Genomic DNA, 26,055 nt, shown 5'->3' with positions numbered 1-26,055 from the left:
CCTTTGGACCCACCTAAAATCTCTTTTGCTATCCATACTAGCCATTTTATCCCAAACAGTATTTGCAACTACCTTATCCCTTACTATCCAATCACACTCTTTGATAATTTTATCTTTGAATTTTACTATATTATCTTGTGTTGATTTATGTCACTCTTTCTCTTCCATTTTTTAGTATGTACTGGGACTCTATGTTGTGTAGTCAAACTTTCACTTAAGATAACTTTATAATCCTTACAAGATAGACGATCCCTATTCCTAGTTAAGAAGAAATCCACTTCACTTTTATTATACCCAGTCTTGAAAGTTATCAAGTGTTCTTCTCTCTTTATAAAGCAATTATTCAACATAACCAATTGGTAAGACATGGAAAAATCTAAAATTGTATCACCAGCCTCATTTTTATATCCATATCTAGGGCTTCCATGTATCTCTCTCTCCCCTGATGTCCAAAAAAATGCACCCAAAAAACCAAGGGCGAATCGTGCAAAATAGGAAAAAGAATGAAGTGCACAAATGCCAAATCCATTTTTTATTGGATTTCAGCCCTATCCAAAACATTCTTGTCTATCTTATGCAGGTTCATCAAAGAATAAGCTTTAAAATGGGGTCATTTCACTAATTTTTGTCTAAAAATACCCTCACACAGTTAATTTAGTCATAAAATTGGGTTTGTGCTCCAATTATGCAAAACCTCCACCATTTTTTACTGCTAGGGCACAATGCATGCTCTAGGGAATAGGAGGCCAAAATGCTCTACGGTGTTGTGAATGGAAGGTAATGATAGGATATTTCTTATAACTCCTCCAACTATACTTTAGGAATAAGTAGCTTTTTATCTCTCTTTGGGATTTTTATTTGGGTATTTTTGAGAGTATCTCTTTTGATTGATTTCTCATAGGACTAAAGGGCTACTCTTTCGTAATTTATCCTTCAATTTTGCAAGATGCCCATGTGTTTTTCCCCTTTTGTATCTTTTTTCTCCTCTCTTGTGGGAAATGTCAACCATGCTGCAAACTCATGTAGGCCAGTGATTTTGGCCAAGGATAAATGGGTGCGCTCCAATGATAAGAAAAGGAATCACAAGAATGTTCATTTGTAAGTGCTAGGAGAATTTCTTCCAATTTGTGTCTCCTTTAAGGTGGGCACTAGGAACTGGATCATTTCTTTTCTTTGGTATAATGTGTAGTTTCGAGAGACAACCCTTAGTCCCTACTTTCTTCACTCAACTTCATAGCGAAGAAAGCAGCTCTTGTAAGTGAGTGCCTCCAAAGTCTAATATTCATAAAACTAGAAGAGATGAACATTAGAATAGATCGCTTTAATTTGTCTTCTCAAAAGTGTTTTGAGAAGTGCAGAAGTGCTTTTCAAAAGAAGTGCTGAATTTATGGATTGTTTGGAACCACTTATGCATAAGTATTTTTTAGGAAAAGTGCGGAATTTAAAAAGTGATGATAATAAGTGCTAAACTAGAAAAGTGCTGAAAGTTTGGTTGTATTTAAAATAAGTGGTATTCGAACACTTACTTTTATTATAGGATATTGTAAGATTATTTTTAAACATATTTTAAATTACAAATATTAAAATTTTTTAATTAACAACTTCATTAATAATTATTTTAATTATTTATAATAAAAATTTAAATATTTTCTATTAAAAAGTAATATAAGATTATTATATTAATCAATAATAATCTTGTTATTAATGTATATTTATAACATATTACTATCATATTAAATTATAAAAAAAATAATATTATTAATTAAATTTAAAATTTTAATTTATTTATTGTTAATTTAAACTAATAAATATTTCATGTTCAATCCAAGATTGAATTATAATAATTAATATGTATTTTTAAATATATTTTAAATAAAAATATTAATATTTTTATAGTTAAAATTTTCAATGATAATTATATTATTTTTCTAATTAAAATTTAAATATTTTCTATTAACTAAAATAATATAATATTATTTATTAATCAACAATAATCTTGTTATTACTGTATATTTATAACATATGATTATCACAATAATTTATGCTAAAAATAATATTAATAACTAAATTAAAATATTTAAATTTATAGACGGTTCTTTTCATTCATTCCAGAATTTAATTATATTTTATTAATAATTAATAGGTTATAATTCATGATAAAATAATATATGATTTATTTTTAATTAACAATTTAATTAATAATAATTTTAGCTATTATTTTTAATTAACGTTTAAATATTTTTATCAAGTAAAAAAATAAATTTTTTGATTAATAATAATATTGTTTTTAATATATATTTATAACATATGATTATCATATTAATTTCTGTTAAAATAACATTATTAATTAAATTAATATTTTTAATTTTTAATATTAATTTAAATTAATAGATTCTTTTTCTTCTTTATTTCAAAATTTTTTTATGTTTCATTAATAATTAATATATTATAATGCATAGTAAAGTAATATATGATTATCTTCTAATGTATTTTTTAAATTATAAAATAGTTATTAAATTTTCTTATATTTACATAATTGACCTCACCAATGACAATATCACATATAAGTGACCAAAAGCTATCCTGAATTGCTTCTCAAAATTCACTTAAATAGTTCTCAAACTTTTCAATAATAGGGTCACATACTTCTTTATCTTTGAATTTGGCTCCAAGAAGGAGACCGAGGTAATTAATGGGAAAGGTTCCCATCTTACAACCCAAGAGACCAGCATGGAAAGTTCCCCCACCCCCCAGGGTGTTCTCCCCAATTGGAATAACCTCACTTTTTGCAAAGGTTCACTTTTAGGCCTGATATAGCCTCAAACCCTAATAGAATACAGTGGAGGTAGAGGACATAGAGGGGATCATCTTCATAAAAAAATAATAGTATCATTTGCAAAAAGAAGATGAAAAACTTATGTAATCCTTCCATTTCTGCCCACCTTGAGACCTCTAAAGATCCCTCTTTCAGTAGCTTTCATCAGCATGAAAATGACCAAAATAAATAGAAAAGGGAGCAAATGCTGATTTTTCCCATTGAATCAAATAGTATTATAATTATAATTAAAATAAAAATTAAAAAATTTATTATTCAAATAGAAGGTATTATAGTTATTATAATTAATTATTATATTTCAAAACTCACTACTATTACTACAAGAACAGTCGTATTGTACATGACAATTGAAAATAGTAAACATATTTTTAAATGACTTAATTTTTCTTCACAAGTTTAGAACTTTTATTTATATTTTCATTATAATTATATTTTAAATTCACATAATCATTTTATTTAATTTTAATTAAAATTTGTCTAAAGAATAAATGATTTATTTGAAAAAATTTAATTCTAGAGCAACATGTTAAAATGATTAAAAGCCATAAAATCTGGTTTTAAATTTTTTTGCAAATAGTTCAACACCGTCAATAGAAACAAAAAACTAGCATCATAAACAATAGTGTTGTCATAATATTTTATCAATGTAGAGAAATGACAACAGACAGAAACAGAAGCAAATAGACTCTAGACATAGTAAACATTCTGTCAAAAATCAAAGGTGCGACTGAGTATGGATTAGAAGCTAACAACAGGCAAAGAGAAGCAAGATTGATGTGCTAAAGATCTTAGTGGTTAGGCTCACATTAAAACCTGAATCTGCATAGTGCAGTTTAGGTCAGGAGATTGTGCCAAAAAGGTCGTTGTTACCAAACTCAATCAATCCAGTTCCAATTTTCCCCAGAACTTAGTGTTGCTTCTTCCATAGTGATATTCATACATAATGCCCATACTAAAGTACACATTCAGTCCCTACAATAGGCTTGGAGAAATTTAATTATTAAAAATAACTCAGCAGATTCTCTATTTATTTATGCTTTAACTATTAAATTAAAGATAAAATACAGGGTGACCATGTTTAAAGTATACGATGACCATGAAACCAAATACAAAGATAGGACTGTCATTCAACATTTATTTCCTGTTTAAAAATATGGTCTAAACATTATGCAGCAGATGCATTTAAATATAACAAAAAATTTTGAGAAGTGATCCCTACCTCACCACCGAGTGCAAGTACAGAGCCTTCATCGTTAAATGTCACTGATAGCTGTTGCCCAATGTCTTCTAAGTCAGTCAGCATTTTTTTAGACAATTTTAGACACGGTGTATGGATGTCAGAGCTCTTGACTTTACCCCACTCAAACCATCTACATGGTAAAAGCACAATAACATTCACAACCTTTCAATAACTGATGTGAACAACACTGAAGCTAAAAAAGAATAAATAAAAAAGTACTTGATACAACATCATGACAGCTACTATTAGCTTCCCTCCCACAAATGATAATGTTCTGATTGTCACATACGAAAATAGAAAGTTGAAAATCAGTTCTCAAAGTTCAGTTTAAAATTTCTATTAAAAGTTTTCATTTCATATGACCAAATGCACAACAGGCAATAAAAGGGATCATGCAATCCCGCCAACTCTCAAAACTGAAACACAAAAATAACCCAGGCAATGGGCGGGCCTATCCAATCATTTTGAACATTTGCTTCATTCTTATGCACATATTTCTCATTTGTAACACAAGAAAAAATATCTAGAGAATAAGCTGCGAGTCTTAAAGATATAGTTGAGCTGCAAGCCTTTGACATAGTTAAAATAACCACACATATAGGACACTAATTCCAGGAAATTTTTTTTTTTTTTTTATAAACAAAGAATTATATTGAAGGAAGAAAGGAGTACAACAAAGAAAAGAAACAACTGAGAGAAGAAGATATCCTTCCATTACAAAAGGAAAACAGCTAAACAAACAGAAGGTAGTTACAAGACAAATCTAATCAAGTAATGCCAACCAATCCCGCTGCATGTCCTCCACAGAAACATGCAGAAAGAATCCATTTGTCAAGCACCAAGGGGGCACAAGGAACACTACTCTGCTTCAAAGCATGCTGCTTGAAGTGGCTATATCTTTAAAGATGCTAGCATTTCTTTCCAACCAAAATATACCAAATGATAGCCATAACAGCACAATACCACAAAGCTTTCCTTTCTTTCCTCTCATCAAAACCCCTAACATAATAATACAAAAAGTTCTCCAAAGAGGAGGGGCACGCCCAATTTTCACCAAAAAACCCAAACAAGTTATTCCAAAGAGCCCAAACAATGGGACAACGTAGAAACGTCAAACAAGTGAGAGCCATTTTCCCCACTCATAAAGCAAAGGGGACAAACACGGGGCAGGCACCAGCCTTAATAGGTTTTGTTTCTGAAGCAAGTCATTAGTATTTTTTTTTTTTCAAGGATTGCAGTCCAAGAAAAGGCCTGGGTCTTTGAAAGAATTTTAGCTTTCCAGGTCAAAAATTGAAGGATAAAAGGACTAACATTGAGCTCATGGATCAAATGAGAAATGAAAGATTTGCACGAGAATATGATAATAACTCACAAAGACACAATAAAAGAACTTGTAAATAACATATTCAATTGTTTTAGCTGAAATGGCAAATCAAAATATGGAGTTTTCTTTGCCTCAAAAATATAATTCAACTAATTTTTAATCCACACAAAGCGCGGGAATTTTAACTCAAAAGACAAATTCATATTGAATCTTAATTCTTAGTTAACACATTTAAGTGATAGTATAAAAATTTCCTAATCATACAACGCAACTTAATTTAGTGCAAGAATAGGAAATAATATTTTTTTCTAAATTATAAATTTTTTAACCACTAACAAACCTTATGTCCATTTAGAATGCAGATGTGTATTCTTATAGATCACTCTGCATTTTCAAATTATAAAAATTTCTAAGAGCAACTTCGTATGCCCCATATCTCAATTGACATTTATTTGTCAAATAACAATTTTTTTTTTCAAAACTGTTGATACCCAATACAATTAACTAAGGGACTGTTTGATATCATTTATATTTTCTATGTTGCTGTAAGATTATGATAAGGCGTTAATTTAGGTTGTTAGTTTCCAATCTTTGTTATGAATTTTATATGATTTCCATTTGTTTTGGCAACCCGTTCTCTCTGTAATTTAATACTCTAATTTCAAAATTAACATTTTTTTTATAGCAATTCCAAAATTAAACTTTTTTTAATTAAAAAAGAAATTCATTAACAAAAGAGAGAAGAATTTACAAAGGGGAGGAGGGTAAGAGATCCTCCTAACCAAGGAAACAAAATAATTTACAATAATGCTCCCCTCCAATTCCTCTGAAGGTCTGACAAAAGTAGTCCCTAAAAGAGCCAAAATAATGAGCCCAAAAGGACGCAAGGAAAACCACTCTATCACACAGGATACAGAGTGGGGTTGCTTTGCCATTAAAAATCCGTGCATCCCATTCCATCCAAAGAGTCCAAAGGATGGAAAATATAGCAAATCTCCAAAGAACCATCATTTCCTTCTCCCAAAGCCTTTGAAACACACTTTTAAGAAGGCCTCAATTGTTTGTAGGAAGACCATATCCTCATCGAAGACTAAAAACAACCTAACCCAAATCAAATCCGGCAATGAAGGAACAAATGGTCGATAGTTTCATTAGAATCATAGCACATTAAACAAATATCTATCTTTATGAGGCCTCCTCATCTACAACAAACCATTGGTATTAAGTCGATAAAGGACTAAGGCCCATATGAAGGCCCTTATTTTGAAAGGAACCTTAGCATTCCAAATGAAATTATTCAAAGGGAAAGTGCAAGGACTTGAGGATTTCATAAGTCGAGAAAAAAAAAAAAAAACATTTGGTGCAAAAAAACCAAAGCAATCCCCTACCCAAACACTCGGGTCATCTCCCTTCAAACTTTCATTTTTTCAGAAATCTTAATGAGAGACTGATAATTTAATCATTTTGTCGAGAGCTTTCGAATTTTATTACTTGATTAATAAATCATTCACTTTGTAAACAGTTTTAAGTAAAATTTTAAAAAAAGAACATGTGAATTTAAAATACAATCAAAATAAAAATATTCATAAATTTTTAAAAAAATTGAAAAAAAAATAATTAAAAAAATGATTTTGACATTTTACCTTGCAATAGTCAATTTGTCATGTACAATAGGATTGTTCCCGCAACACTAAAAAAAATTTAAAATATAATAATTAAGAAAAGTAATTAGGATAATTTATATTTTTATTGTAATACTTTAAATTTTATTCTCTATTTTTATCACATTTTTGGAAAAAAAAAAACCTTTTTTTTTTCCAATTAGATGTTTAGTTTGTTAAAATTTTGGAAATATTAACCAAATAGGTAGGTGTCACAGATCAAATATTTCACACCTTTGTGAAGGTCCGTGCAACGCTAGCCAAAACACTCTTACTTAAATAGCCAGCCTAGAGTTTACCACGATTCACCAACAGAACACTTTCATAGTCATTCAAAGAAGTATAAGAGGAAACAGTAAGCAACTTATGAAAGTAATGACATGCAAACAGCAAACATTGAAGCAACGTTATTCATTAATCAACACCTCCGTTAACAATGTGTGACTAGCGAGGGAGGCAAGGAGGCTAAATACGTTTACAATAGCTAGTGAGTTTTACAAGTTGATGAACACTCACCCTTCCCTAAAGAGCTTTCAATTCTCAATCTGGCACTAGCAAACATCAACATGATCGAGAAGTCATACTCCCCTTTATAGCCTAGGGAAAAAGTATCTTTGAAAAATAACCCAACACTAGTATTTACATGATGGAAACACATTCCAAACACATGAGACAAGCAGTCACGAGCAAGCATAATGCAACAAGCTCAGCTCATGATGCTCCCCCACTTATGCGATTGTTTGTCGGGTTGCACTATCTCCACTTCTACTCTGGTTGACCGACTTCTGCTTGGATCTTTGTTGTCGGCATTGAATGGCTTGAGGCAGCTAACATGAAACACAAGATCACTTTCATCCAAGCCGAAAGGGCAATTTTGTAAAAGGCCTTCCCGATTTTGGGCAAGATGGGGACTCGTCCTATATATTTACAAAGTAGTCTCCTATCTCGTCCTCATAGTGACCTGATTTGTTTAGGATTAAGCTTAACAAGCACCAAGTTACTCACGTTGAAGTGTTGTAGTCTTCTCCCCTAATCTACCCACTTCGTCATTCGCTTAGAAGCTTTTCTCCAGATAGGCTCGAGCAATCTCTGCATTGGTCTCCATTCTTTGGTGATGATGTACACTCTAGGACTCTTTCCTCTGTATGGCTTGTCCATTGTGTGAGGTAACAGTGGCTGCTGACCTGTAACAAGCTCAAAAGGACTCTTGTTGGTGGTAAAGCTCTCTTGGGCATCGAAACAAAACTATGTCACATCAAGTAGTTGCACTCAATTCTTCTGATTGGCATTGATGAAGCGGCGTAAGTACTTTTCTAGTATCCCATTGAATCTCCCCGTTTATCTGTGGATGGTAGCTCAAAGAGATGTCAAGTTGTGAACCGAGGATTTTGAAAAATTTTGTTTAGAAGTTGCCAATAAACCTTACGTCTCGTTCAATGATAATATCTTGGGGAATACCCCAATAATTTACAATATGCTTGAAGAATAGTTGTGCCATCTCCCCTGTTGAATAGTACTTTGGTGCAGGTATAAAGGTACCATATGTCGAAAACTTATCTATAATCACAAGCATAGACCCTTGATCTCCCACTCTGGGCAAGTTGGTGATGATGTCCAGTTAGACACTTTCCCACGGTCTGGATGGTATAGGTAAGGGCTCCAATAACCTTGCAATCTTTTCCCGCTCCACCTTGTCTTGTTGGTAGGTGAGACAAGTCCAAGCATAATCAACCACATCATCACGCATGTGCGGCCAATAATACCTCTGCTTCAATAATGCCAAAGTGCGCTCTTATTGTGGACATCCGGCTTACATGGTATCATGCCACTCTCTCCGCAATGTCTTCCTCAGATCTCTAGGCACAAAGAGCCGGCTACCATAGGTCATCAGCAATCCGTCTTCCATCCAAAATTGACATGCTTTTCCCTTTTCTATCAACTTCATAAGGTTCTGCATGATTGGATCTTTGGCTAGGTTCTCCTTGATATGCTCTTGCATCATCGTGGTAACGGTACTCATCGTCAACCATTTATAAGGTTGCCAGCTCAACCTTCCTACTCAGTGCATTAGCAACTTGATTCATGCACCCCACCAAGTGATCAAATGAGAAATCAAATTCTTCCATGAATTCGTGGCATTGGCCCTGTTTGGGCGTGAAATTCGACTATATGACGAAGTGGCTAACACCCGAGTTACCCGTTTTCACCACAAACCTTGACCCTAATAGATAATGTCGCCAAACGGAGACAATGTATCACTGCTAGCGTTTCCTTCTCCTGAGCTGCGTACTTCTGTTCCGGTTCACTAAGCTTACGACTCTCATACGCAACAAGATGTCCTTTTTGAAACAAGAATCCTCCAAGGGCGTAGACCGATGCATTTGTGCGTACCTCAAAGGGTTTCATAATGTTCTGAGAGTAAGTATCAAATCTCTCATCATAGCACCCTTCAAGTCATCAAAGGTTACCTAGCACTCCTCTGTCCAGTTCCAACCCTTACCCTTCTTTTGTAGTTCCGTCAAAGCAACAGTTCTCCTCGAGTACCCCTTTATGAACTTCCTATAATAGTTGGCAAGACCAAGAAAGGAATGCAGCTCCTTCACTATCATTGGGATCCTCCATTCTTGAATAGCTCTCACCCATAGTAGTTAAAAGCACGCCTCAGGCGCAAGGCGCAGTGAGGTGATGAGTCTGCCGCCTCATACCAGGTGGGGCGAGGCGACCCCAGGTGAGATGAGGCGCAGTGAAGCGCGAGGCGCAGTGAGGCGCGCCTTGTGTATTTTTAAGCCATTTAAAGGAGAGAAATAGCCCAAGCCAGACTTGTATCCCTCATTCGACTCAAACGAACAGAGCCCTAGCCCCTTTCGACCCTTCGAAGCCCTTCGTGAGTTCGTTTGCGAGCCTTTGAACCAGCCGGAAGCCTTCGCGACTTCGTCTTCGAGCTTCGACCAGGATCGTGAGTTCATCTTCAACATTTTGAAGAAGCACGACCTGCGCAACTTCGTTTCGAACCAGCCGGAGCCCTCGCGAGTTCTTCTGCCTGCCTTCGAAGCAGTCGTGAGTTCGTCTGACTGCCTTCGAGCATGACGTGAGTTCGTCACGTCGCCTTCAACATTTAGAACCAGCTGGAGATCGTCTTTAAGCCTTCAAACCTTTGTAAGTCTTCTTCTTCTTCTTCTTCTTCTTCTTCTTCTGCTTGCATCCTGTTGCCTGCTGCTTCTCTTCTTCTTCTTCTTCTTCTTCTTCTTCTTCTTCTGCTTCTTCTTCTTCTTCTTCTTCCTGCTGCATGCTTGCTGCGTGCTGCTGACTGCTGACTGCTGCCTGCTCTTTTTCTTCTTCTTCTTCTTCTTTATATGTAAGCTTACTGTTTTTTAATTTATAATATTTAGTTTAATTAATGTAAGCTTATAAATTATAACTAATAACATAATATTTATTTTTTTTACAAATTAAGCTATTGTTTTTTAATTTATAATATTAAGTTTAATTAATGTAAGCTTACAAATTATAACTAATACATAATATTTATTTTTTTTTACAGAAATTTAGCTACTGTTTTTTAATTTATAATATTTAGTTTAATTAATGTAAGTTTATAAATTATAACTAATACATAATATTTATTCTTTTTATTGAAATTTAGCTACTGTTTTTTAATTTGTTTGGAAATGCATTATGTAAGTCTTAAATTTTAAATATATGATGCATTGTTTTTTCAGTTAGGATACGGGATACCAAGTCTAAAATCTTAAATGGATCTAGATGTGAGGCCTCGGCAAAGAAAGATCCCGCATGGAAGTATGCACATTTGGAGGATAAAAAAAATAGAAATAATTTGACTTGCAATTTTTGTGCTAAAGTCACAAGGGGAGGAATATTTCGGGCAAAACAACACATTGTCGGAGGATTTCGAAATGTGAAAGAATGCTCTAAGTGCCCTGCTCATGTACGTGAGGAGATTAAAGAGTATATGTTGAAGAAAGGTATGGAAAAGGAGGAAAATGAGTTATTGCCCGACTTTGATGATATAGATCATTACGGTGAAGATGAAGAAGATGAAGTTCAAGAAATTGACATTTGTGGCAAGAGAGTGTTTACTAGTGATGGAAGTAAAAGATCATACCAATCCAACTTGAAGAAACCAAAAGAGAAGGGGCCTATAGACTTGTTTTTTACTCCCGATCCAAAGAAAGCGGTTCAAGCTAGGAAAGAAGGGAAGATGAAGCAAACATCAATAAATGAAGCGTGCAAGAAAGAACTAAGAAAAAAGGCAATGAGAGATTTTGCTAGGTGGATGTATGATGCTGGGATACCATTTAATGCTGTACGTTTGAGCAGCTTTGCAGTGGCACTTGAATCGATTGGACAATATGGTCCTGGAATAAAGCCACTTAGCTATCATGAAGTGAGAGTTCCTTACCTAAAGGAGGAAGTTAGTCGAATGAAAGAGTTGTTGAAGGTCCATAAGGAGGAATGGACAAAATATGGCTACTCAATTATGTCTAATGGTTGGAGAGATTCAGTTGCTAATAAGGACATAGTCAACTTTTTAGTGAACTCTCCAAGGGGATCAGTATTCATCAAGTCTATTGATGCTTCTAATATTGTCAAGAATGCAGATAGAATGTATAAATTACTTGATGAGATGGTCGAAGAAATTGGAGAATCAAATGTGATTCAAGTGGTAACTGACAATGCGTCAAACTATGTTACAGCAGGTAAGAACTTATTTTTAGAACTACTTTCTATAGTGTATATATTGTTTATTTTAATATTTTAATGGCTTCATTCCTTGATTTTTCAACAGGGAGATTGTTGGAAGCAAAGAGGCCACATTTATATTGGATACCGTGTACTACTCATTGCATTGATTTAATTTTGGAGGATATTGGGAAGATGCCTTCAATTCATACAACTTTGAAAAGGGCAATTTTTTTGAATGGCTATATCTATAATCGTGTTGGCGTTGTCAACTTGATGAGATGGTTCACTGGAGGAAGGAGTTACTAAGACCTGCAGTTACAAGATTTGCAACTGCCTTCATCACCCTTCGTTCAATCCATCTTCAAAAGAACAATTTGAGTAAGATGTTTACTTCTGAAGATTGGAATACTACTAAATGGGCAAAGGAGGTGGCTGGCAAAAGAGCAGCTACTATTGTTTTGATGCCTACTTTTTGGAGTACCATCGTCTATGCTCTTAAGTTAACAGGTCCACTTGTTCGTGCACTCCGTTTGGTTGATGGGGAAAAGAAGCCTACAATGGGATATATTTATGAAGCAATGGATAGGGCTAAGGAAGCCATAGCTAAGGCTTTTGGTGAGAGAGAGGATAAATTCAAGGAGGCATTTGAAATTATTGATACGAGGTGGGGATGCCAACTCCATCAACCGTTGCATGCTACACACTACTTGAATCCAGAATTTTTCTATTCAAACCTCAACATTTTGCAAGATGAAGAAATTATGATGGGTTTGTACAAATGTATTGGAAGGTTACTGCCAACTATTGAAATGCAAGGTAAAGTTTCAAATGAGTTGGAAAAATACAATGCCGCTAGTGGCGTCTTTGGAATTAGTTTGGCAGAGACAAAGGAAGACAAAAGCACCAGGTAAAGTGGCATTTGTACTACCTCTTCATTTTTGAATATTATTTTTGCTATTTACCTAGTAGGTGTTCATTTAAAATTTATTTTATAACAGCGCAATGGTGGATGGCATATAGATCAACAACTCCAAACTTGCAAAAGTTTGCTGTTAAATTCTTAGCCTCACGTGTAGTGCTACCGGCTGCGAAAGAAATTAGAGCATATTCCAACATGTAAGTCATTAGTATATCATGGATTAATTATTAAAGAACAAGAACTACCAATCTACTGCTTTTTAGAATCATTATTAACCATATTACTTTAAACTTTTTGCAGCTTCATAGCAAAAGGAGAAATAGGCTATCCCAGCAACGCTTGAATGATTTGGTATTTGTGAAATATAATCGAACTCTGAGGCGTCGATACGACAAATGTGACACCATTGATCTCATCCTCCTAAAGGACATTGATGATGGTAATGAGTGGTTGATTGGTAGGATGGATGGTGATTCTGATGAGGATGATGAACTTGTGTTTGAAGATGATAATTTGACTTGGGATTCTGTTGCTAGACCTGCTGGACTAAATAACCCCCCGCATCACACTAGATCAAGAATAAGTACAAATATGCCATCATCGTCTAAAGGAAGAGGAAGGGCTTCATCTAGTAGTGCAACTAGTGCTAGGGGTCGGACCACAATGTTGGAACTTGTAGATGAGGATGAAATCCAAGTGGATAGTGCAGAGGAGACGGAAGAGGAAAAAGATGTTGGAGAAAATAGTTTTGATGATGAAGAGGAAGAAAAATGATATCTTCACCGACTTAGTTGATGATGAGTGATGAGTGATGATTGAGGAGGATTTTTAGATTTTATATTTTGAAATCTTTTATTGTACTCTTTTCTTCTGATGTTGAACTATGTTGAATTGTTGATGCTTTTGGGCTTCGTCTTGGCAATTTTATTAAATTTCCAATTTTTTTATTGAATTTTTTGGCATTTTAAATTCTAATATCACTAGATATTCATATGTTCATATATAAATTACCCTAAATAGATATTTTACACCATTTTAATAATTGTGCGCCTCACCTTCGTAAGGCACGCGCCTTCGCCTCGCGCCTCGGCTTCAAAGACCCTTTGCGCCTCGGCTCGCCTCGCACCTCTGACTACTATGCTCTCACCTTCTCTATATCCATGCAGAGAAGGACAAGTTGTTCTATTTTCTTGAGGGTTTGAAACTGTAGGCAAGGATTGAACTTCATAGATAGAGTTCAAGACTTGTCTACTGCATAAGCTGCCACAGAACGTTTTGACTAACTATGTTGGAGATAATTCCGCTTCGTCCAAGGAGAGTGGCATGGGTGGAAACTATGAAAAGCCTTTCAAGAAGGGCAAACCCAAAAGTGGGGGAGCCAATAGTAAGGCATCAACTTCAAAGGAAGCTTCGTTGTCTTGCGGGTCCAACACACCAAATGGAAAGGGTAAAATTTCATGCTATTTATGACGAGGCCCCCACTGAGTTGCTAAATACCCTCATAAGTCATCACTTAATGTCTTATAAGCTTCCATCACAGAGGGGACAGTAGAGGATGATGAGGATGAGGAGGATACCTCAAGGATGGGTGCAATGCGGCTAGTGAACGCATTGGGGAAACAAGCAAAAGCACCAAAAGTTACATAGGCAAAAGAGTTGATGTTTGTGGACTCGAGGATCAATGAGAAGAGTACCCGTGCTACAGGGATATCGGAGCTACGCATAAATTTATTTCACGGGTAGAAACAGGGAGACTCGACTTATCCTTGGAAAAGGATTCAGGACGCATGAAAGTGGTGAACTCCGTAGCTCAACCTAGTCGAGGAGTAACCAAGCAAATCACTGTGAAGCTTGAGTAGTGGGCAGGACATGCAAATTTCACAAAAGTATCTAGATGACTTTAAAGTCATTTTGGGAATGGAATTCCTAAGGGAGATTAAGGCAGTTTCGATGCCTTTTGCTAGTTCACTATGTCTAATGGGAGATCACTTTGCATGGTGCAAGCCGTTTTGAAAGAAAGGTGACGATGAGAAGTTCCTATCGGCCATGCCACTCAAGAAGGGATTGAGAAGGGGTGAATAGACGTACCTTGCCACGATGGTGATAGAGGAAGAAGTCGACCAAGAGCCGATGCCTATGACCATCCAAGCTATGTTGGATAAGTACAAGGAGGTGGTGTCGGATAAGCTACCCATGGTTCGAAATCGCGGTCACGGGTAACGTCGCGTAATGGTCGCGGGTGTCGCGGGACGCGGGAGACGCGGGTGTTATGTAACGGGAAGCGGGCGTAACGGTCGTGAATTTTTTTCACGCATGCACAACCATGCCAAAATCGAAAAATAAGCATGAAATCCATTAATACATGATTTTTAATGAATTTTAAAGGTCTTCATTCAACCTACAAATGCTTTTTTATAGGCATTATGATTTTTATATTAATTTTAGTGCACTGTTTACAAAAAAAAACATATTTTTTAATAATTTACATTACTTTAAAATTTACAATTTAAAAAAATAAATATGTAATTGTAAATCTTACAATTTAATTATTTAAATGGTAATAGACTTGAACTTGAGTCACTCAAGAGTTGAGACTTGACTAATTGTGTACAAATTAGAATTTATTATAAATTGTAGATCTAATATTAAATTATTAATTGTCAAGGACCTCAAGGTATTTTAAAAAATAAATATGTAGAATATTAGTTAATAATTTTTTACTAAATCTGTACTCTAAGTTTCTAAGTTTTAAGTTCTAGGTTCTAATTCTCTAAGAGTCTAAGTAACTCTATAAATTTTATATTTTAAAAACTTTATACTAATTTTTTTATTTTAATTAATAAATTTTACTTATATAATCATTAATAATTTATAATTTTTAATTTGTATTCTAATTAAATAATAAATTATAATTTATATAAACTATAAATTGAAATAATAAAACAAACTAAATTTAAAACTGAAATTTACAATTTATATACTAATTAAATGAATTGAAATTTACAATTTATATACTAATTATATAAACTGAAATTTACAATTTATATAAAGCAATAAAGCATAAATTGAAATAATTAAACAGAATAAATTATTAAGCAATAAAGCATAAATTGAAATAATAAAACAACATACATATTACATACCCATTGGCCACCACCCACTACCCAATTACCACTTGCCCAATACCCACTCCCGACTCCCACTCCCACGGAAGCTGCGAGCCTGCGACTGCGAGAGAGCTGCTGGCCTGCTGCAACTGCAACCTGCAAGCCTCCAAATTTTGGAGGAATCGAAGGCTTGCTGATTTTTGGGTTCTTGGACGAAGGAGACGAATGACGGATTGAGGGAGACGAAGCTGTACGAAGCAGATTTTGGGGGTTTTAGGGATTTCGAAGCTTCAGATCAGTAGATCGAAGTTGTACGTATGAAGGAGACGAAGAATCGAAGAGTGATTCAGGTGAAGAGAGAACTGAACTCACCTTGCGGACGACAAATGTACGGGTTCGAAGGCTCGAAGCTACGTAACGGACGTTACATTCCGTAATGTTAGTGTAACGGCCGTTACCCATGTGAATTTTTGGCTCGCCGCTAATGCGGCCCGAAACGGTATCGGAGACCTGTTTTTCCGTTACGTAACGGCCGTTATTTAATACCATGAAGCTACCTCACAACTTGCCTCCACGACGGGGTGTGGAACATGAGATTGAGTTTAATATATGTGCAGCCCCTAAATATGTGCTCGTCAGTCGTCACTACTCTGGGATCTCGTCATGAAACGCTCCTCTTCCATATCACCAGATCCATGCTTCCTTCTTCAATCCCAGGAAACACAAGCACTGCTGCTCAATTGCTCAAAATGCCTCACTTTTCTCATCCCACATCAATAGCACATGCGAAGGGAATTAGTTTCCCTTCCTATAAATACCAACTCCACCCCTCCCTCCTTTTCAACCTTCAATTTTACAAGCAAGGCCCATGTCTTCGGTATGGGCTGCGGCTTGCAGGCGAGTTTGTTATAATTTAAATTTAAAATTTTTGAAAACCAAAGTTTAGTCGAACCAAACTGGAAAATTGACAGTTTGGTTTTTTAAAAATAGGCAATTCACAGTTCGATATCGGTTTATGAAATTTTAAACTGAAAATTTTGGTTTGGTGTTCGGTTTTGTTAATGACCGAACTGAATAAAACCGATTACAGCCTTATTTAGTGCTTGTTAAGCTTAACCCTGAACAGATCAGGTCACTAAGAGGATGAGATTGGAGGCTGCTTTGTAAATATAAAGGACTAGTCCCCATACTGGCCAAAATCGAGAAGGCATTCTATAGAATTGCCCCTTCGGCTTCGATGAAAGTGCATCCTGTGCTTCACGTCAGCTTCGCAAGCCGTTCAATGCCGACACCGATGATCCAAGCAAAATTCAGTCAACTAGAATAGAAGCGAAGAAAATGCAACTCAACGGACAAGAAGTTCAAGACATCCTTGCAAACAAAGAGTTTACATCCTCAAGGAAGAAGCGGCAAGAGTTCTTAGTGAAGTGGAAAGGCCTTTGCGACGAAGAAATTAGTTGGGTTTTTGTAGAAGATATGCAACTATTCGTGGACAAAGTTAAAATGTACCTAGCGTCAAAGTCTACGAGGACATCAACTGCATAAGTGGGGGAGCGTCATAAGCTGAGCTTGTTCAAGGCATTATACTTGCTTGTGACCGCTTGTCTCGTGTGTTTAGGATGGGTTTCTATCATGTAAATACTAGTGTAGGGTTTTTCAGAGACAGTTTTTTCCTAGGCTAAAAAGGGGAGTATGACTCCTCGTTCATATTGATGTTTCCTAGTGCTAAAATGAGATTTGCATAGAAAGCTCTTCAGGGGAAAGTGAGTGTTCATCAACTTTTAAAACTCACTAGCTATTGTAAACATGTTTAGCATACTTGCCTCCCTCGCTAGATAGACATTGTTAACGGAGGTGTTGATTAATGAATTATGTTGCTCCAATGTTTACTGCTTGCATGCCATTTCTTTCATAAGTTTCCTACTGCTTCCGCTTACACTTATTTGAATGACTATGAAAGTGTACTATTAGTAAATCATAGTAAACACTAGGCTGACTAGTTAAACAAAAGTGTTTTAACTAGCACCGCACGCACCTTCACAAAGGTGTGAAATACTCAGACTGTGAAACCTGCTACTAGCTTCTAGTTTTTTTGTTTTTACCTTTTGTTTTCATAATTTTTTACAATCATATCAAACTCCTAAAATTTGTAGCTCCAAACAAATATTTTTTTTTTAAAGAATTGACATATTTAATTCAAAACAAACAAATTTCCCACTCAAACAAAAACAACAATGACGTCAAATATTTTAACAAACATCTCATGCGCAAAATTTTTTGAAATTAATTTGTAGTGGAACACAATCAAAAACCCAAATTATTATTTCAATGTAAACTAAAGAAAAAACAAAAAAAAGAAGAAGAAAACTTTAAAATTAAAAAAAAAAAAAAAAACGTGGATCACTCTCTCACACACAATTATTGATCACGACATGGCACCATCAGAAAGGAGTCTTTCCAACCAAAAAGTTGTCATCACTCATTTAAAATGTTGCTGCTACCACACAAGTAGTTGTAATAGCTCTTCTTCTCAAAAAATGCTATTGCATTGATTTGTCCTTGTTTTGCAATATCTTAGTGATTAGTATACCAACAAAGAAGTACACAAAAAATGTAAAAAATGCATACTAAATGCAAAGATGCATCAAAATATGGAATATGTAAATTGTAAAGAAGCATTAAAATAATAAAATAGAAGTAATGACCAATGAAAAGATGCATGGAAAATAAAGCGGACATATCAATAATCAATAGAAAATTATATTATGACAGAAATGCAAAGATGCTTCAAAATTTAGAGTTAGAAACACATTTAAAATCTGAAATATAAAGAGATGCAAAGTGAGAAATAGATATGGGAATATGTATAGATGCATTGAAAATTTGAAATATAAAGGAGAGAATTAATGATTAATGATTAATGAAAACATGGACATATAAAAAATTGTTAGAAAATAAAATTGGCACACAAAAAACAAACATTACATAAATAGTTGAACTATGGAAAGAAGAACAAATGAGCATAGTTTGACATATGGCATAATGATAGTGAAGCTCATCTTGAGTTTCCAAATATATATAGACACACACACACACACACATATATATATATATATATACACAACATACATAAATACATATGTGCATGCCTGCGTGTTAAGAGACAGGCTATTTTAAAAATTATGTGGTGTAAGAAGGCATGTTTTTGTCTTTCAAGTATTTTTATTATTAGTAATATAAGAGGACAGACCTGGAGCTGAACAATGCTCCGGAAAACTGCCACCTCCTTTCTCTTGCCTTCTTTTCTTCCTCTCCTCTATCTCTAACTTTACAACAATATATGTATGTATGTATATATATATATATACACACATATTCACTACCAACAATTGCTGTTAGATTGCTGAGATTTTATTGGAAAACTAGAAAGCTTCATAAGTCCCATCCTTCTTTTACATAAAAATATGGAATAAAAAAGAAGATTTATTAGAAGAGAAAGAAAATACGATCAATAGAGGGCAAGAAATCCTCAAAAAGGAAAACTAAAAAGGAGAACTGAAAAACAAGTACATAACAAATAAGAAAAAGACCTAAAAAACGCTAACTTAGAAATCCCTTCTCAATCCCTTTCCATTATAGTCGATAGAGCACTGAAAAGTTCTCGCTACTTGTCATTGCCTCCTTCTTAGCCTTGCTTATACTGCCATCCAAACAAACTTCTTTGCTTGCCAGGTTTGATAACCACAAACCCACCTAATCCTGCAATAATTGAGCTTTTATATCTATCTCACTACATTCACACACTAAAGACCCAAGAGGAAAATACAATCCTCGTCATCATTTGGAAAGCTAAGGATCCTTGGAAGATTAGGATCTCCATCTCTGAATAGGATTACTTCACATGATATGCTTGAGATAAGAAGGCTCTACATATATATTCATCCTGACATGTTCTTGATGTGCTGTAATTCCAACAAAACAAATGTTCGCCCTTTTTTGCATTGTAAGGTGGCATTCCATCTTTGGAATGCTCTCTCCTCTTACTTGGTCAAGCTTGGGTGGCATCTCCGAATTTGGGAGATCGTTTTCTCATGAGGCATCAAAGTTTTGGCTCAAGTAGAAAGGCTGTTTATTGGAGTGATGCAATATTTGCTATCTTATGGACTTTTTGGATCAAAGAGGAATGCCAGAATCTTCAAGGGCTGCATAACTTGTCCTGGTTTCTTTCGGGATGGAGTGGCGTTCTTGGCTTTGTTTTGGGCCCATTCTTGGCTTTCTTCTTTTTTGGGTTTATCACCGTCTGACCTCCAAAGGGATTGGCCGGCAGCTCTATTGTAGTCTTTCTGGTTGTAGATCGCCGCATCTAGAGGACATCTATATATATGGGGATAAGAGAAACAGTGCACTAAGCACTGAAACATTGTAATATTCTGTCCTTCATTGCCTATTCCATAATCCTCAAAAATAGAAACACCCTTTAAATTGACCATTGGTGATAGATGCACACAGGCCATATCCCCAATATATCACAAGATTCTGATACATCCCAAATTGATATGAATTGCATGCTTGGAAGTTTATGAATAAAGTGCATCTTTAGAAAGTGCAGATATGAAGAACATCAATAATTATGATTGCAACCTTTTTCGGTAAGGAAACTAGGATGTTTTGAGAAGAGATTAAATGCAATTGAAGAGCTGCACAGGTAAAAAGTGTTTTTCAATAGCTTAAATTCAACTTTTTTTGTTGCTTTGTTAGTTGTTTCCCAAGAAGCGCATTGTGGTCAATACAAAGGATTTTTGCCTTATTAGTCTTGTGCGGAGCACATACAAAAACCATCTCAAAAGTGCCTCTAGATTAAAGAAGATAGTTGGAAAATTGTCAGGGTCTTCTAAAATGCTTTAGTGGAAAGCAGGTCTTAGATGCAGCTTTAGTTGCCAATGAGGTTGTGGAAGGGACTGTTATGCTTGATGAAAAAAAAGGCATATAATGATTTTTGTTGGGATCTCCTTTTTCATCACATATTTTTTTTCTCGAGATCTCATTTATGTGACAAAGAAGATGAGTTTTGGTGATTTATTATGCAAATGGATTAAGTGCACTTTGATTTCATGTTTCTCTCATCTCTATTCTTGTTGATGGAAGCCCCTTCAAGACTTCTTTCATCCTCAAGGAGCCACCAACAAGGTGATCCACCGACACATTTTCTTTTCATCTTAGTAGTGCAAGTTTAAAGCAAAATGCTTTAAAAGGCAATGGGGTCTGCCTATTAAAAAGGTAGTGCATTGGTAAGGGGGGTAGGGTAATGTATGTCCCATATTTTTTTCACAGATGACATTATTATGTGTTGTGTGGCCTAGGTGGAGCAATCTTAAACTTGAGATGCTTCTTTGTATATTTTGAAGTGGTTCCAGTCATAAGATCAACATTTGTGAAACTGATTACCCTCGAGAGAGGGGGTTAGTCAAGGGCTTTTGAAGGAGGTTTTGGGAAGCAAGGTGGGATATCTTTCATTGACCATTGAGTTTGCTTTTGAGAGCTAAATTTAAGGGATGGAGGATTTAGAACTCAATGACGGTGAAGTTCAAGAGGAAGCTTTCAAGGGAAAAGAGTAAAGTCCTCTCTAAGGAAGGATGGCTTACCTTACTAAAGTAGCAATACAAATCTTCCCATTATTTTATGTCTCTTTTTTCCTATTACATGTTTGGTGACTAGGAGGTTAAAAGATTTATGAAAAAATATTCCTTTGGAAAGGAATTCAAATATCATGTGATTAAATGGGGAGCTCAAACAACCCACTAAGAGGAGATTTAGGCATTAAAGGCCTCATTTCTTCTTGGGAAGTGGAGTTGGTGGAGAAGAATAGCATGTGCGAGCGAGTTCTAGAGATCAAATACTAGGCTTGAGAGGAAGGGTTGGACAAAAGAGAGGGAAAGGAAGCTTACAATGCGGGGGTGTCGAAATGGATTAGAAAAGGGCGCATTTGATCAAATTATGGCTGCAAAAATCGTGATCCAAATCATAGCATCATACTACAGTCCTATGATCCAAAATGATCCTAATCCTGCTAGAATTGCTTAGGGTAGTATAGGAATAGGATCCTAGTAGGATTTGTATGATTGATAGGATAGCTGGGGCAGTAGACTTGTTGTAGATTCCATGATACATTATACTTTAAAATTTTTACCAATTTACTTGTACTATAGGCTCGATGTTTGTCCTATCTAACTTGTATAAGGAATGGACAACTAAAGAAGTGATTTGATTTATCTAATATCGAAAAAGATTATAGACTCAAAATTTTGTTTTTAGATTGATGATCATTAACTAGTTCAAACTTCAAACATTGATATCTAAGTTTAGGATATTTACACGTATCTAATACACTAATGCAATTGATGTAATAATGATGATGGTTTTAATGATGAGCTTGATGAAGTCATCCATGAGATCTCAAAGATACTAATGAACCAAAAAGTGGCTTGAATGTTGACACAAGTGTTAAGGAGCTAGCTTTATATATATGTGTGTGTGTGTGTGTGTGTGTGTGTGTGTGTGTGCATGTGTGTGCATGTGTGTGCATGTGTGTGTGCACGTATAGATGCTCATATTGTAGAGTTGTTTATTAACTAATTTGTGTTAAAAATTAGATATTTATTCCTTTTTCATTATACATGGCTCGATTTAAGAATGCAACAATTTGAACAAGTGATCTCATTGTTACATGAGAGCTCTATCATATACGCTCCTTGTTACTTTATCGGTCTTGAACAATAAAAAGAAAATTCTTTAGGTTCATAGTACTTAAATTTATGAAAAATAACATATAAATGCAATTTTATGTATATTTTATATTATTAGTAGAATCTTAAGATACACGATCCGATCATATGAGCTGACCCCGCTAATCCTTTTGGAGATCCCATGTAGGATCCCAATTTTAATAACCTTGGATCTACTGCAAACTTTATTGTTCAGAATAGTGAGTTGGTGGCTTTTCAGCATGATGGTTGAGGTGGGAATGGGGCTTTGCTGAATGTTTCATGGAAATTTTTGAGCTGACAAAACATAACGATCTACTGATCAGTTCTTGTGTTTCAAGTACTGAAGATGGTGTAGTGTGGAATACAACTTTCGAAAGGCACACTCAGGACTGGAAAGTGGAGGCTTTTTCAAATGTCTCAGTTTTGTATAGAAAGGCAGTGGATCTACATAAGGAGTCTGGCCCCACTTCAAAGGTAAAATTCAAAATGAGCTCTGATTTTCAAGAGATTAGAAAGATATGCCGAGCTGGAACTGAATAATTTTTCATAGAAAATTGCTTCGAAAGGTGCATGCCTCATTAAAATTAGTCAGTTCAAAAAGAATTTTAAACATTGCTAATTGATGAAGAAGGGGAAGTATCAGGGTTTACAGGCATTGTCTACACAATGAGGAGGCTGAGTCAGATTAAAACATATCTTTTTCCACTCCAGATGGACTAGAAAGTTATGGAAGGGGCTTTTGTAATTTTATTGTCTTGGGCAGCCATAGCCTCAGAGGTATTTGAAACTTCATTCTTAATTATCAAGATACATTGTTAAAATATCTTCTTTGTTTTTTTGTATATCAGGATAGCATTGCAGTCTGTAGATCACCAAACTGTTCTTCGTTGATTTTTTGGTCTGTAAGTCAATTTTTGTCCTTGGGTTGGCACCCCCTTTGGTGTCCCTTTTAGTGGATTCTCCATTTTATACCTCCGGAAAAAAAAAAAAAACAGTTATAATGATAATGAAGTAATCACAAGATCGTCAATGCGAAACAACAAGAAGTCCAAGTATTCCAGTCACTTGCATCCATTTTAGAGACAATTTGATGCAAGGGCATCCAAATCCAAAAAGAAGGCCAAGCATCCAAGTCTAAAAGGAAGGCCAAATAGCAGGATTTACTGCCCACTTACTGTAGCATTTACAGTTTACGTTACTGTAACAGTATCATTCACAGCAACTCATTCTTTTTTGGGGGCTTTTATGTCTTTTCAACTTTTTATATAGACTATTTTGTCCTATTCTTCTGTAAATAAATGAAGGGCAAAAATTAAAAGTGCTCAAGGAAAACTAAAGGTTGGGACTTTAGGGTTTATTTAAGACCCAACATAAAACCCTCTCTTGGAGGCTGCAGTTTCATTTTTTCTCAAATTTCTTTAAATAAATTTATAATTTGAGTTCTCTTTGAGGTTACAAACCCTGGAAAGTCAATAAATGAAGTTCCCTCCTCATTTTCCTAGTACTATTCCGTTAGTTACCTGTTTTATTGCTTCAAGAACTCAGTATTAAGCCATGGGGGAGCTTGTACTGCCCAGCCTAGCATCACAAGTAATTGTCATAAAATTAGTCTTGCAGACACCCCCTCTTAGACAATATAGTAACTAGGACCTAAGAATAAAAATTGAATAGATTAAGGGAGAATAAAGGAGAAAAAATTTAACCCTATGGCTTGGATACAAAGCTACTGTAATCATCATTTGCCAAGATGATAGAATATCACAAGCATCCCTTCAAATCCTTCAAAAGAATTATTCAAGTCCAAAATCCAGAACTAATAAATACATTTTGTTCGTTACTTCGGAACACATACATTGACCCATATGAGAACTTCGTTAAAGATTTTGAGTGGAGCATAAATTTTTGTCTAGAGCAAAGGATGGAGAGGAGAATTACCTGCAACTTTTTGGTAATGCACAAATAACACCTTCTCCACCTGGGTGCACAGCCATTCTGTAAGGCAAATCAGAACCTAGTCCAAGCTTAGCCACCTGAAACAACATTAATAAAAAGCATAAACAACCACAACAGCAACCACCACCTAAGTTAAAACTAAAATTGCCGAAAGACTCGAAACAACAAGCGACCTAGAGCATCTACAATACCACTCAGCAAGGAGCAATAACATTTATACAATTAATAATCAGCTGAACAACAGGTTGCTATACCAAGTGTTCTTCATATTCAAATACAAACCTGAGGCATGTATTTTATGTCAGTTAGTTACTGTATTATACAGAAATTGAACAATCCACAAATCAGGAAATTTTAAGATAAAAATGATTGAACAATACTGTATGACCAGACATCAACCCATCATAAGTAGCTACAAATGCATGTGTAACATGATGTAGTCGGAACAATGCATGAAAGAGCTGCCTAACACATCATTTATCCATAGAGAAACACATGTGCACATATAATGTGATATAATTGCATTGATAATGTGACACGACCAGACAAGCAACCATAAGCAATCTTTCATTTTCTGAAACTGCGGAAATAACACTGAACTACTTGACAGGTGCTCCTTGACAGCGATCCAACCAATTAAAGAAACAAACAAGCTAACTAATACGATGCAAGAGCAACTCGGACATATAACTGGGTAGTTGTGCTTACAGGCTGATCGGAGAGGGAATTGGAGACGAAATCAAATTGGGAGAGAAGGACGTCGTTGGGGATGCCGCTGCGGCCTTCCCCACCACCGCCGGCGAACACCAGATAGTTGTTGGCGGCAATGACATCCGACGGCGGCGATTCATCGCCGGAAACGGGATCATCTGCTTGGTCTGGTTCTTTCGGAAGAAGCTCCGATCGTATGTGGCGTGGAGCCCACGCAGCTCCATACAGTGGGACGCCGTACTTCTGGCAGCATGGAGGATCTGAAACCTTGCTCTTCCCCATTTGTGTCGGAGAGAGAGAGAGAGTGGGAGACTTGCGAATGGTTCTTGAGAGGGAGACCTGCTATTTTATTCCATTCGAGGTAACTAAGGAGTTGTTTAGTATTATATCAAAAAATATAAAAATAAAAATTAAAAACCAAAAATAAAGTAATTAACAATTTGGTTAATATTTATAAAAATTAGTAGAAATTAAAAATTAATCAAATAAATACTAAGTTTTGTCTCTAAATCAAATATCAACAAAAGAATATGATTTAAATATAAAAAATGTAAAAACAAATTGAAAATGTTATAATAGAAAAATAAATAACTATAATTGTTTGAGTCAATAAATATATTTCAAAACTCACTTCTAGTGCTACAAAAATTGTAGCACATGAGAACTGTAAAATTGGCAACGGTACTTTTTAGATGAATTAATTTTTTAATATTTTAAAATTTATATGGATCTTTTATTTAACTAAATTTTAAATTCACATAGTCATTTTATTTTTATTTTAATTAAAAATTGTATATAAAATGAATGATATATTAATAAAATATAACTCTACATAT

The 26,055-nt window shown here is 35.1% G+C and overlaps 1 protein-coding gene across 2 annotated transcripts in view; it reads right to left on the bottom strand.

Annotated features, from left to right (window-relative positions):
- The window catches only part of LOC131153327 (SEC12-like protein 2), a 42,293-nt gene extending 16,719 nt beyond the window's left edge, over positions 1 to 25,574 (bottom strand). For both annotated transcript variants that reach the window (XM_058105553.1, XM_058105554.1), the window contains exons 1-3: positions 25,217 to 25,574; positions 24,491 to 24,585; positions 4,056 to 4,206 (exon numbers count right to left, since the gene is read on the bottom strand). In XM_058105553.1, the coding sequence (XP_057961536.1) occupies positions 4,056 to 4,206; positions 24,491 to 24,585; positions 25,217 to 25,501 (531 nt within the window). In that variant the 5' untranslated portion in view covers positions 25,502 to 25,574. The remainder of the gene's footprint in view (positions 1 to 4,055; positions 4,207 to 24,490; positions 24,586 to 25,216) is intronic.
- Positions 25,575 to 26,055: the final 481 nt, after the last annotated feature.

The sequence above is a fragment of the Malania oleifera genome, chromosome 4, assembly GCF_029873635.1.
Source record: "Malania oleifera isolate guangnan ecotype guangnan chromosome 4, ASM2987363v1, whole genome shotgun sequence".
Classification (NCBI taxonomy): domain Eukaryota; kingdom Viridiplantae; phylum Streptophyta; class Magnoliopsida; order Santalales; family Ximeniaceae; genus Malania; species Malania oleifera.
Note: the sequence above shows the minus strand (reverse complement) of the source record. Positions and strands in the feature narration are given on the sequence as shown.